The sequence below is a fragment of the Gopherus flavomarginatus genome, chromosome 14, assembly GCF_025201925.1.
Source record: "Gopherus flavomarginatus isolate rGopFla2 chromosome 14, rGopFla2.mat.asm, whole genome shotgun sequence".
NCBI lineage: Eukaryota > Metazoa > Chordata > Testudines > Testudinidae > Gopherus > Gopherus flavomarginatus.
The window spans coordinates 3,804,370-3,817,103 of NC_066630.1; the positions used below are offsets into that span (position 1 = coordinate 3,804,370).

Consider the following 12,734-nt stretch of genomic DNA (forward strand, 5'->3'; position numbering starts at 1 on the left):
AGTTCGAGGCAGGCTGGGGTTACAGAAAGCGGCCCTCAGTAGCAGAGCGAGGCGAGGGCCCACCCCTGGGCGGCAGCACCCCACGAGCTGGGGAAGCGGCGGCCGCAGGAGAGGCCCAGCCAGGCCAGACTGCAACAGCGGGTGGAACCAGCTCCCAGCAGTCTAGCGCGGCTGGGCCACACCGCACAGCCCCCCAGACACGAACCCCTGACCCGAGGACTCACGCTCGGCAGCCCCGCGCGGGGCGCCACCCTGGGAACGACTGAGGCGAATGCCCGGCCCCGTCCGCCGGGGAGCGGCCCCCCAAGCCACGGCACCTGCCCGGCCCCGTCCGCCGGGGAGCGGCCCCCCAGGCCCAGGCCCGGCACCTGCCCGCCGCCGCCGCCTCCCCCAGGGCGCGACAGGCCGCAGGCGGCCCCCCTGTGTTCGGCCGCCCAGGGCCCGAACCCCGCAGGCCGCCCAGGCGGCGGATGGAGGCGGATAACCCTGCACGGCCCGGCCTCCGCTCAAACCCACCTCCACGGGGGGAAAAGGCCGACCGGAAAAGGAGGGGATGACGCAGTGCACGCTGGGATATCAGGCCTAGCGGAAACGGAACTAGTTACTGACCAATTAGAATAAAGGAGAAGAGGACACCCGCCCAGCGAGCTTCAGCGCTCATCTCGCCAAAGGCCCTCTGCCCTTTACAAAGATGGCGCCGGTTTTAAAGCGGCCGCGTACGAAAAACCAATGAGTGCCATTACCTGCACCAGGTGGGCTAGGGAAAGGCAGCTGCTGCACAGAGGAAGCGCTAAAGTTGCTCATCCATGACAGTTCATGGGAGATGGGTGAGGTCTCAGAGGACTGGAGAAGTGCAAACAATTCCTAGCTTTAAAAAGGGGAACAAAGACAATCGGAATTACAGACCAGTCAGCCTATAACCATGCACAAGATTCACTTTATTTTTTAAAATTGTGGTCCTAATTTCTAGACCATGTACACTAATCCCTCAAATTCCATACCCCCCACAGTAAAACAAAGTCTCTTAAATAAGATACACAAACAGCAAAGAGGAACAATCGCAACCCAGACTGAACTTTCGTGACGATTCAAAAATAATTATGCTGTGAAACTTATTATCCCAGTCAGGAACTGTCCTGTCGGTGTAGCATATATAGAAGCTATTTGCAGCAGCAAGTTCTTATTTAGTTTGAGGTAAATCAAGCCCATGATCTTAAAAAATGATCTAGCAGTAACACTTAGCATTTACACGGTCAGCTACACCTTTGGGGTGCAACACAAACATTAGTCCAATTAATTTACAAGCTACTTTGAAGTATTCCAGCTAGCTTAGCCACATCCATGTCCCCTACATTATTTTAGATTCCAGAACTGAATACATCCTTGTGTATGCATCCTCCCGAGAGCCCTGCAGCCCTAGAGAGAGCAACCTGATCTAATGGCCTGAGCCCCGGACTGCCCAATACTTCAGTAGTCTTGGCCTAGAGGTAACTTGCACTTCTATTACCACACATACTTGCATGTAAAATGGTGACATAAAATTACAGCTGCCCAGAGTGTAACTATGCTGTTCCTACTCCATGTATGCATTCCATCGACCCCCATATTGCATATATGCCTGGTCAGATATACATGGATGAATAATTCCTATAGACATTGTGACAGACCCAGGCCAGTGGCAAATATACTGGTCACTGGGTGAGTAGTTTTCTGTTCCCTGAGTGATCAGAGCAGGGGCTGCACTAGAGTAACCAGGAACCTACTAGAACCAATTAAGGCAGACAGGCTGTTTAGAACACCTGCAGCCAATCAAGGCAGGCTAATCAGGGCACCTGGGTTTAAAAAGGAGCTCACTCCAGTCAGGGAGGGAGAAGCCAGAGGAGAAGAAGTGCATGTGAGGAGCTGAGAGCAAGAGGCACAAGGAGTGGAGAGGGAGAGGGAGAGGGAGAGGGAGTGCTGCTGGAGGACTAAGGAGTACAAGCATTATCAGACACCAGGAGGAAGGTCCTGTGGTGAGGATAAAGAAGGTGTTTGGAGGAGGCCATGGGGAAGTAGCCCAGGCAGTTGTAGCTGTCATGTGGCTGTTACAAGAGGCACTATAGACAGCTGCAATCTACAGGGCCCTGGGCTGGAACCTGGAGTAGAGGGCGGGCCCGGGTTTCCCCCAAACCTCCCAACTCCTGATCAGACACAGAAGTTGACCCAGACTGTGGGGAAGATCAGAGGTGAGCAAATCTGCCAAATAAGTGCAGGACCCACCAAGATAAAGGAGGAACTTTGTCACAACATGTACATTTCTCCTCCAGAACAGTAGTTGCCTGCAGCATGGTTTTGGTACGGGCTCATGTCTAGATCCTGCACATTAGACCTGCTTTGGCTTACACAGCTCATCCCAGCCCCTTCTCAAACTATTTCCTATACCCAGTGTTGCCTCATGTTTTAATGGCTGCTTCTTCTCAGACCAGAGTTCTCATTCAAGTCAAGTGAGAAAGGAGAGGGACCCTCATAAGTCTAGTACCACGGCCACTAGGGGCTGCAAGTGCTTGGAGGACCATTTTTCACACATTCACATGACACACATTCTTTTCAAGGTGGCTATGACCACTTTCACAGCATTTAGAACACAGCCAGACTACATCTGCCTTGAACCAAACTCCCAATGGGTGTTACACTTAGCATGAACAGAGCTGTCCCACAAGACTGCTGATGTGCTACCTGCTGTCCACCTTAATTGGCATTTCTTACCATCAGTCAGCTCCTCCACAGACTCAAGTGTGGGCTTTGGGATGAGGCCTGATGCTTCCCCAAGGAGTAGGAGCAAGAAACAGCAGCTCTCGAGCAGCTTCCTGCCCTCATTGCAGAGGATCCCAGTGACTGGCAAATGGGGCTGGCTTCAACGCACATGAAAACAGAGCAAAACTAAGGTCCTAAGCTTGTAAGGCACTCTCTCCGTGCAAGACACAATGAGGGGAGAGGTCTGGGGGAAACAGGTGCACTTGTTGAGCTGACACAAGCAGTGACTTCACAGAGTCTCCAATCACTTCTACTTTACAGTTCATTTGATGACTGATGCATTTTGTGGTCAGATGATAAAGATTTGTCGTGGTCTCTAACGCAGGTTTTGCTTGTCACAGCCAGTGACCCAGCTATGCTGCAACATCTGCTCCCCAAAGCACTTTCCTGCATGTGGATACTTCTGTTTGTCTGATCAGTTAAAAGTCAGTCCTGTGCCAGAATATGGAATGACAAAGCACCCTAGATGCTGCAGGTTGCACAGGCATCAAAATGATCAGACTGGTACGGATATTGTAAACACAGGAGCCTGCGGTTTATTAAGAAAAGTCCCAAACCAGTTGCATTACATTTGCATTCACACTACAGTTAACAGCAGTGCTAAAAGATTCCAAGTATGCCTGCTAACAGGCCCAGAACATATTTGAGACAATTTTTAAAAGGTTGAGAAGTGAATTCAGTTTCTATAGCAGGTGAAATTCTAGAGTTCAAAGAATAAAGGGGAAGCCCATCATGTTAAAAAGAAAAAAAGGGGAAAAGCAATGGAAATATCAAGTCCCAGACTAGAAGAAAAACATCCCTCCCCCATAAGGTTAACCAGTAAAAACTACTACAGAATGCTGTGCCAACACCGAGCTGGCATTAAAACTCGTACAACCAGTGGATCAGGCAGGTGGCACTGCCCTACAGTAGCCTATAGAGACCAGGCAGGTCAATTTTCGGGACCCAGCTTTAGTCCTAAACTCAGCAGAGGTTGGGAGTCCTGAGACAGAAGCAGGCTCTGCATCAGATAAGTGATGGTGGGTAAGTATACCTTGGATAACTGCATCCATTCCAGGGCCGGCTCCAGGCACCAGCTGAGCAAGCAGGTGCTTTGGGCGGCCAAGGGGAAGGGGCAGTACGTCAGGCTCTTCGGCAGCAATTCAGCAATGGGTCCCTCGGTCCCTCTTGGAGGGAAGGATCTGCCACCGAATTGCCGCCGAAGAAGAAAGCGGCACGGTGGAGCTGCCGCCAATCGTGGCCTTTTTTTTTTCCCCTTCTCCCTTTCACCACTTGGGGCAGCAAAAACCCTGGAGCCAGCCCTCATCCCTTTCATCTCAACACCACAACATCCGCTGCTTCAAAAGTCTTGTCTAGTTCTCCACAAATGGAAGTCTGATGGCAATAATGTGAGGCGTGTTTATTTGCATTGATTTCTACGGGGGGCTGTAGACTGAAGTCCTTCACTTGTGTTCAGACTTCTCAGTCCCTGACAGAAGAAACTGGGGTAGGGGAGCATCTGGACTGCGGCCTTTCAGGGACACAGACAATAATCCTCATGGAATAATCCATGGAAATAATCCTCAGTAAGAGAAAAGGACACATTATACAGCCAGCCAGCAAAATACCTCAGGCATCAACGCACAGATATTTCAGATGCTCTCATTGTGGAGTGAGAATGATCATGCCACAACAAGGTTTTTCCGCAGAGAACTTAAAGGTCTGAACACAAGTAAAGGAGTTCAGTCTAAAGCCTCCTGTAGAAATCAATGCAAATGAACACACGGGCTTCCATCCCAGAGTCTTTACTGAAAGGTCCTTCTCAAGTTCCTACTGAGAAAAGAAATAGCACATCTAGACTCAGCCTCTCAATGCACTTGTGTTCAGAGTCCTGATCTGGAAAATGGGTTTCTGATGTAAAAGTAGATCCTAGACTGGATTTTAGACTTGTGGGTTGGCCAGTACCTGCACACAAACTGATAACTCAAAAAAAGTGTTGATAATCCACAAACTGATAACCCCAAACCAACCAAAACATCCCCATAGAGAGACATGCACAGAACTATCAGAGAGATCAACCAGTAGAGGAAGCCCCTAAATCTGCAGAACTGTGTACTTGTCATAACAGGTCTCATGTACATGTTAGAATGCCCCATCCTCCTGCATTTATTAATATGGTCTATATAACAATGCGTAAAGACCATTTTACTCCAGTGAACCTTGTTCTCTCAGTCAGTATATTTGTAAACTCTGAGCAGAGATAATCAAAGGGTATAGACAAGTCATGTACAAACTACTGTGTCTTAAACTGCCTTGAGCTCTTCCGAGTGGACTCCATGATTCTGCCCGACAGGGACACTTCCGAAGCTGTGGCGTGGGAAGGAATAGCAGAGCACACTAATGTCACAGCACAGATGCTGAGAGTTTACACTGAGATTTTAGCATTTAAATTAATTCTGAACCCATGTATTATCCCTTTCTGCCTTACATGACCAACTATATCTGTGCTTGCATCAGGAATCCCCAACCCCGGAGATAACCAGCTGCAGAATCCCTCCCTGAAGACAGCCTCCCTCTGAGACACCCAGAAGTTGGGGCAGGATATTGGCAACACAAAGATTCCCTGCTCTGGTCTCTCAGTGCCTTTGACCCTGCAGCTGAAAGGGGAAGGACTCAGGTACGGTGCTGGAAGGAAGCCTCTAAAGCTCTCCTCTCCCATTCTGGATTAGGAATGGGTTTCATACTGGTCTCAAATTGGGTTCCTCCTCCTCTTCTCGGGTCTGGGGTTGCTGGGGTGGCTCTTCATCACCTGTGTCTTGTTTGTCTCTCTCTGCTTCAAGCCAGCTCTGAGGAACGATCATTTTCTTTGGCCCGTGAGGAGGCAGCCCAATCAGGGCTTCCATGTCCTCATAGTTTATCACTTCCTTCTCCAGGAGGGTATTAGCCAGCTAGAAAGAGCAGACAGGGCAGAAGGTGAGTGTACATACACTGAGTTCAGAAAAGTTAGTGGCAGCTCTGGCAAGGCATGAAGGGGAGCATGCTGACATGGCAGCTAGTGCTTGGGGTGAAGAATTTCCAGGACATGCCACCATCCTCCCCAGGAAGTCAGCTAAAACAGAAGAGAAGATGTATGTCCATTACTGTAAGCAGCAAACAATATCAAGGTATATACACCTCTACCCCGATATAGCGTGACCCGATATAACATGAATTTGGATATAACACAGTAAAGCAGTGCTCGGGGGTGGGGCAGGGCTGCGCACTCCAGCAGATCAAAGCAAGTTTGATATAACACTGTTTCACCTATAACGTGGTAAGATTTTTTGGCTCCCAAGGACAGTGTTATAGCGGGGTAGAGGTGTATTTGGACAAAGATGCAGCCAAAGCAAGATGTGCTACTTTACTGGTATAGAAATACCAATATGTTATACCGGCAAAGTGCTCCTAGTGTGATCACAGCTACATCAGCAAAGCTTGTTCTGTACTGGTTAGTAAGACAACCCCATACAAGCTGTATCAGTAAAAGTGTAGCTTTGCTGCTATAGCTGCATCTATGCTAGGGGCTTCTGCTGGCTTCATACCCGGACCAACATAGCTATGCCAGCAGAAGTACCTAGTGTAGATCTGGTCTATCTGTAGTTTTGGGGGGGCAATATGCAACTTTTTGTGCTGCTGGCACCTGCTACGAAGACTGAGAAACAGCCAGAAGAGCTTTGGGGAGAGGGGCACTCTCACAGCAGAATACGACTCGATGCTCTGTTTCCCCTAAGCTCGGCAATCTACAGCTAGTGGGGTATGAGTTAAGCTGGTGATCTCTAGCTGCTGGCCTGGAGAAGTGACCAGGAGAATCACTTTAGCTGAATGAGGTCCAAGGAGCAGAGGTAGAAAGGTCTGCCCCTCTATTCCATACACTTACGTGACTTTGCACTTGTGTGAATACTTGTGAAACATGCCAGGTTAACAGTCAATGAAAATAAAGGCCTCCATAGGATAGGTACAGTCTAGACAATGGCAACACACGTTTTCCTCACTGCCCATTGGACAAACTCTCTGGGCATGGGAGGAAAGTTCATTCTCCAGGTCCATTCAGGTGTGTGAAAGTGACAGGACTGCCCACATTACCAATGAATGTGTCAGCAGTTAGGTAAGACAGGTGTGTGTGTAGACAGTTGTATTCAAGTTCTTTTCTTTACATGGTTTGTTCCCACTGTTAAAGCAAACAATACTGTGCTTGAAGCAGGCTGGCTGGTCATTATATCTCACTGGTCACAGATTCCCTAAAGGAAGACTCAAAGGTGTCCATACTCCGTTGGGCCAATGGGTGAGCACAGTTGATACACACGGTGCGATAGCTCAGGCCCTGCTCCAAGAGTGGGAGAATTGTGACATTCCATCCCAGGATAGGTAAAGGCCCACGACCTGACACCTGAGGGGGCAGAGGTGCAGCCAGCGCTGTAACACTTGCAGCGGTACCTTAACAATGTGAACTGAGACTATCAACTCATCCACACTGGTGACATGGAGGTAAAAGGCTCCACATCCCATTATTCCTCCCCTCAGATACTGTCCACTTCAATCCCTATGTAGATTTCCTGTGCACTGGTCCCCAGCTGCAGTGGTAAAGGCAGCACTTGCTTTTTGACTCTGGCAGACATGCTGTTTCTGACATGGCAGACTCCTCCGGGCAAGGCCAATATCTATTCTCCTTGCAGTGGTGTAAATTACACCTTGGTCCCATATTTGGCATCCCAGGATCAGAAAGTCACCAAGGAAGTAAACATAAAGGAACTGCAGTTTTGTGCTAGAGTCTAACCTTCAACTACCCCTATCAAGCCCCTCCACAGAGAGCACCTCTCTTAGCGAGCAGTGAGTCCCTGAACACCACCAGTTAATGTCTAGAGACTCAGATCATTCACCACTAACGAAAATTCCCACTGCAAACACACATGCATGCCAAGTCCTAATCCAATGGCCAACCAGATACGCAGCTCAAAGTCTTCCTTTGCTTCCTGCAATCTGGAAATGCACCAGACCGCACAGGACTTCTCAAAGCTGGAAGATAAGCACAGAAACACTGCTTCCTGAAAGTACCACCACCACTGCCCAGGACACTAGCAACCGAGGACCTAGTGGCTGCAATGATGCCAGAAGCACTACTGAAGTCCGTACCGTTTGCAGTTTGTCCCGGTTGTCCAGTAAGAGTTTCTCTGTGTGCCTATATGCTTGAGCCACCAGCACTTTTGCTTCCTGGGAAGAGAAGTGAGAAATGACGACAATGGACAGACAAAGATGAATGAACACTATGTTCACACAAATGATGAGCTGTGCCTAGAGACATGATTTACGAACAGCAGCTGGTCAGAAAGTCCTGTCCCTATGGAAAAGTTTGATTTTCTCTTTTTTTTTTAAACCAAAAAATCAAAGATTTTCTGCCAAAAACTAGTCTACTCTCTTGATGAACTGCCACAGCACAGCAGGCGAGTTCCTAGTTGTGGGGCACCATGGGAGATGTAGTCCAGCTGGGAAACCTGGCCATAGAGGAGGAGGCAGCTGAACTGTAATTTCCATAATGCACCATGGCAGCATTTCTGAATCAAAACATTTCAGTTTTCAAGTGTTTGGTTTCTCAGGAGTTGACACTGTCTGGAGAAGGCAGGCACTGACAAAATGCAATGTTTTGTGAGAACACCCAATTTTCTGTTTAAAAACAGTTTCACTTGGAAGTTTTCAACCCGCCCTAATACAAACACCTGCTCTCTCCCTCCTTCAGGGTGTCCAAGAAATCTAGAAATGAAAGAAACAAAAATTCTATTCTTGAGATTTTTAGCTACGTATCTTTTCACAATCCAGACACCACACAGTATTGTTTATTGCAAATTGTTACTCCAGGGGAATTCTGCGCCACTGCATATGCACAGAATTTATGTCCCCCCGCTGATTTCTTTGCTTCCTGCAGAAAAAACAACTTTCTAACCAGGAAGCAAAGGGAAGCCACAAGAGCAGCCATACGACTCTCCCCAGAAGTATGCTTTGGGAGCCCAGGGCAGCGGACAGAGAGCTAAACCACAGTGGGGCAGGGGGGCAGGACTGGAGAAGACCCTGTTGGTGGCTCTTATTCGGCGCTGGGCTCAGCTGCTAGTCCCAGTAGGCTGGGGAGGATGGGACCTCCTCTTCTCCTGCACAGCATCTGGGGCTGTGTCAGACCCACCCCCAGATTTCTCCCCCAGATGCAGGAAGCTCTGCAAACTTGCCCCTCCCCCAGCTTCCTTCACCCATCGCTCCTCAGCTGCAGGGGAAAGGATCCCTGTACAGGGAGCTACTTCCCCCAACCCTCATGCATCTAGACCCCCTTATACCCAGACCCTCCCGCTGAGCCCCCCCACACACCCAGAACCCCCCCCAACAAGCCCCACTCCCCCTGCACCTGGACCACCCCAACAAGCCCCCCACACCTGGATCTCGACCCTACTGAGCCCCCAACCAGCTGCACATGATCTCCACCCACTGAGTCCTACTCCCCCAGCATCTGGAACTCCTCACTAAGCCCCCCACACCCAGACTCCACTGCCAAGCTCTATCCCTCCCAAACCTAGACACCTCCCCCCCACTGAGCCCCAACTACCTTCACCTGGACCCCCTGCAGAGTCCCATTGCATCCAGAGCCCCCCAACAAGCCCCTGTGCATCCAGATACACTCCCCTTGCACCCAGATCCCCCACTGAGATGCCCGCACCCAGATTGCCCCACACACAACCCTCACAACCCACATCTGGATCCCCCAAACTAAGCCCCTCAACACTTGGATCCTGCATTGCTGAGCCTGTCTGCACCTGGCACAGAGGGGCAGCACCGTGGGATGTTTCTGGGGCAGGCCTGGTTCTTGTGCTCTGCTAGGGTTGGGTGCAGCATCATTACTGAGTCTATGTCCTGGGGAGGAGCTGCACAGTGACCTCCCACCTCTGTGCAGCCAGTGGCCTGTGTGCCCCAATGTCATACTGGAGTTTCCACACTTACTTGACAAATCAAATTTGCAGAATTTTAAAATATTGTGCACAGAATTTTTACTGTTTTGGCACAGAATGCCCTCAGGAGTAGCATGAACGTGAAGGAAATGGATACGCTCAGATAATCACAGCGTCTTTCCCTATCCAGGCATCTACTCTCAATCCCACAATCACCCCATCCTTATTTTGTTTCCCACTCCACCCTCAAAAAAGTTAGCTACAGTTACATCCTGTCCCCTATTCTGCCCCATCTCGTCAGCTCCGGTCACGCTGAAATCATGACTGCAGATCTCTGCAGAGATTACGTCTTTATACATTGCAACCTATTTTATGGCAACTAACCGAGGTTCAAATCAGCAGCATCACTGGTGCAGAAGTTGCAGCTTCACATGATTCTGCCTGTTAGGACTCAGTGAACATTCCTACCAAGGTGACACAGAACAAACCCATGCTGGTTTCGAGGCATTTACTTCTAAATGGCCAGTGAACACAAAATAGTGGGCTGCCAGTTTTATTTGCAATTCGTTTTTTTTAAATGAAGTGAGAAGCAAAGAACAAAAGGGAAGCTGCCAGGACAAAGACTTACATGGTCCATCATTTGCTGAAGGCCCTGGCTGAAGGGGCGCTGACCTACCCCGGGCGTGCGCTCCAACTCTGGGAAAGAAAGATGCCCAATGCTGGGCACCATTCCATACTGCTTCACCATCGAATAGGCTATCTTGGTCACTTTCCTCAGGTCATCCTCTGCTCCTGAGAGACAGGGAGACAGGAACTCAGCATGGGATCACAGAGCTGACAAGTGTAGCAACTGGTGCACCTCCAGCACACAACCCACTCTGCAAGTCAGGAGTTCAGAGCTGCAAGATCTGTGTAGCTGAACAGCCTACCCCAACCACTGACTTTGCTAACTAACCTAGGTGAAACTGTCACGCATTCTACTGACAGCTCCTATAATGCACAATCTTCCCTCACTCCTCTTTCAGAGTTTGAAAACACAGTATTTGCACCCCATTTGTTAAAAGAAGGCGGCTCTAGGCCCCTCATCGCTACAGCATGCTGCAGCCAGAGCCTCTAGGAATAAGCCTAAGCCAGCAGGCTGGCATGTCAGTTAGGAAAAGATGATCTACACACTGATGAGGACAAACCCATGATCAAAAAACTCATTCAATATTTTACCCCACTCCCCAGTCTGCAGATACATCTGCTGCTCAGATCACCACTAGGAAACTGGTAAGCAAAGACCCAGGGTCAGGTTTTCTAAACACCCTGAAAACTACTTCAGAGACTAGAGGGAGAACACAAGCTCTTGGCACATAGCATAATGCTTCAAGGTGGGGATTTTGAGACTGCCCAGTGATAGTCTAGCTCTGCTCCCATCCAGATCAATTTGCCAGAAGCTGGGAATGGGTAACAGGGGATGGATCACCTGATGATTGCCTGTTCTGTTCATTCCCTCTGGGGCACCTGGCATTGGCCACTGCTGGAAGACAGGACACTGGGCTGGATGGACCTTTGGTCTGACCCAGTCTGGCCGTTCTTATACAGAAGTTTCACTGTTGGCTTCATCGTGAACAGAGTTAGACCAATGCTGAACACTTCTGAAAACCACCCCCTCCACTTGGATTTCAACGATTAATGCTATTCTCCCACATGTTATACCTAAAGACAATGACACTGGAGGTGAATCCCCCTTCTCCCCACCCTGACTTCCTCCAGCTGGTGTTACTAGCGCAGGCAGCTGAGGATCTACAGTGCTGTATAGAAGTGTCTCTACAGAACAGCTCCTTATACACCAACATGCTATGAAAGCCAGGGAGGCAGACAGCTATCTCCCCTCTATGCAAGGGAAGGGCCCTGTTAGCCTGGCACCTCATCTGGGCCAACCCGTGTAAGGTTCTGGCTCCTCACCCGTCGTGACTTTGTTGAAGGTGATGGCTTCAGACACTCTCCCTCCCAATGCCATGCACATCCTCTCAAACAGCTGCTCCTTGGTGAAGAGGTACTGGTCTTTCGGGAGGATCTGAGTAAACCCCAAAGCAGCATTTGTTCGAGGGGCTATGGAAACCTGAAACACACAAAAAGTCTCCGCCAATTTCAGAGAACAGGGGCTACGAAACAGAATCCAAGCAGGGAGAGGAGAGGAAGATATTCAGATTCTCTATTTAACTTTGGACTTGTGAGAGGCTCTGGGGTGCACTTGTGTGAGGGAACCCTTGAGATTACAGGCACAGGAGGCCAAAAACTGACAATGTCCCTTGACAGCTGAATGTCCAGTTCCCACACTGAAAGACCTGCCTTCACGATTGTGCTTCCTGACATTACGGAGAGAGGCAGAGAGGAATGAGACATGGAAGTCACTCTTAGGGTAGGAGTCAACTAGCCAGTGAACCCTCAAGATGCCAAAGTGATTTTAGAAACCATCAACCAAATTCAACTCACTTCACACTTGTGCCCATGTCCTGCTGAAGTTACTGGGATTACCAGAGTTAGTAAGGCAAGCAAAAATTGGCTGTATATTAAACAGGCATCATTTGTAAGATCATTTAATTGTTGGGAGTACAGTAATCATTTAACAAAGCAACACTACACAACAGGGTTTAGTGCTAGTGTAACACAAACGAGCCTCTGATACTGTAGGAGATTTTATTTCAATGTTAGGACTTTTCTGGGGTAGGAGGAAACACATGGGAGAATACAGCCCCACAGGTCTGAAAGGAAGCCCTTTCCTATGGAGTGCTTTTAGAGGCAGGCCAGCTCACAAGCCTACCAGCCTCAAAAAGCATCCCTTCAAACCAGGGGCACGCAATGACCCAACCGATAGTTTTCCAGCATGCTGGCAAGCCATCTCTGAGAGGGAAAGATTGTGCATGCACACACAGGCCATGCTGTGTGTCTGGGAGGGAGACACACATCAAGGAGCAATTGTAGGCAGATTTTAGTTCCTTTAGTTTGCACAGG

The 12,734-nt window shown here is 49.3% G+C and overlaps 1 protein-coding gene across 1 annotated transcript in view; it reads right to left on the bottom strand.

Annotated features, from left to right (window-relative positions):
* Nucleotides 1–3,304: 3,304 nt before the first annotated feature.
* Nucleotides 3,305–12,734, bottom strand: part of SPG7 (SPG7 matrix AAA peptidase subunit, paraplegin) — a 60,507-nt gene continuing 51,077 nt past the window's right edge. The window contains 4 exon segments of the mRNA XM_050923358.1: nucleotides 3,305–5,720; nucleotides 7,942–8,019; nucleotides 10,363–10,526; nucleotides 11,685–11,841. Coding sequence (XP_050779315.1) covers nucleotides 5,511–5,720; nucleotides 7,942–8,019; nucleotides 10,363–10,526; nucleotides 11,685–11,841 — 609 coding nt within the window. The 3' untranslated portion in view covers nucleotides 3,305–5,510.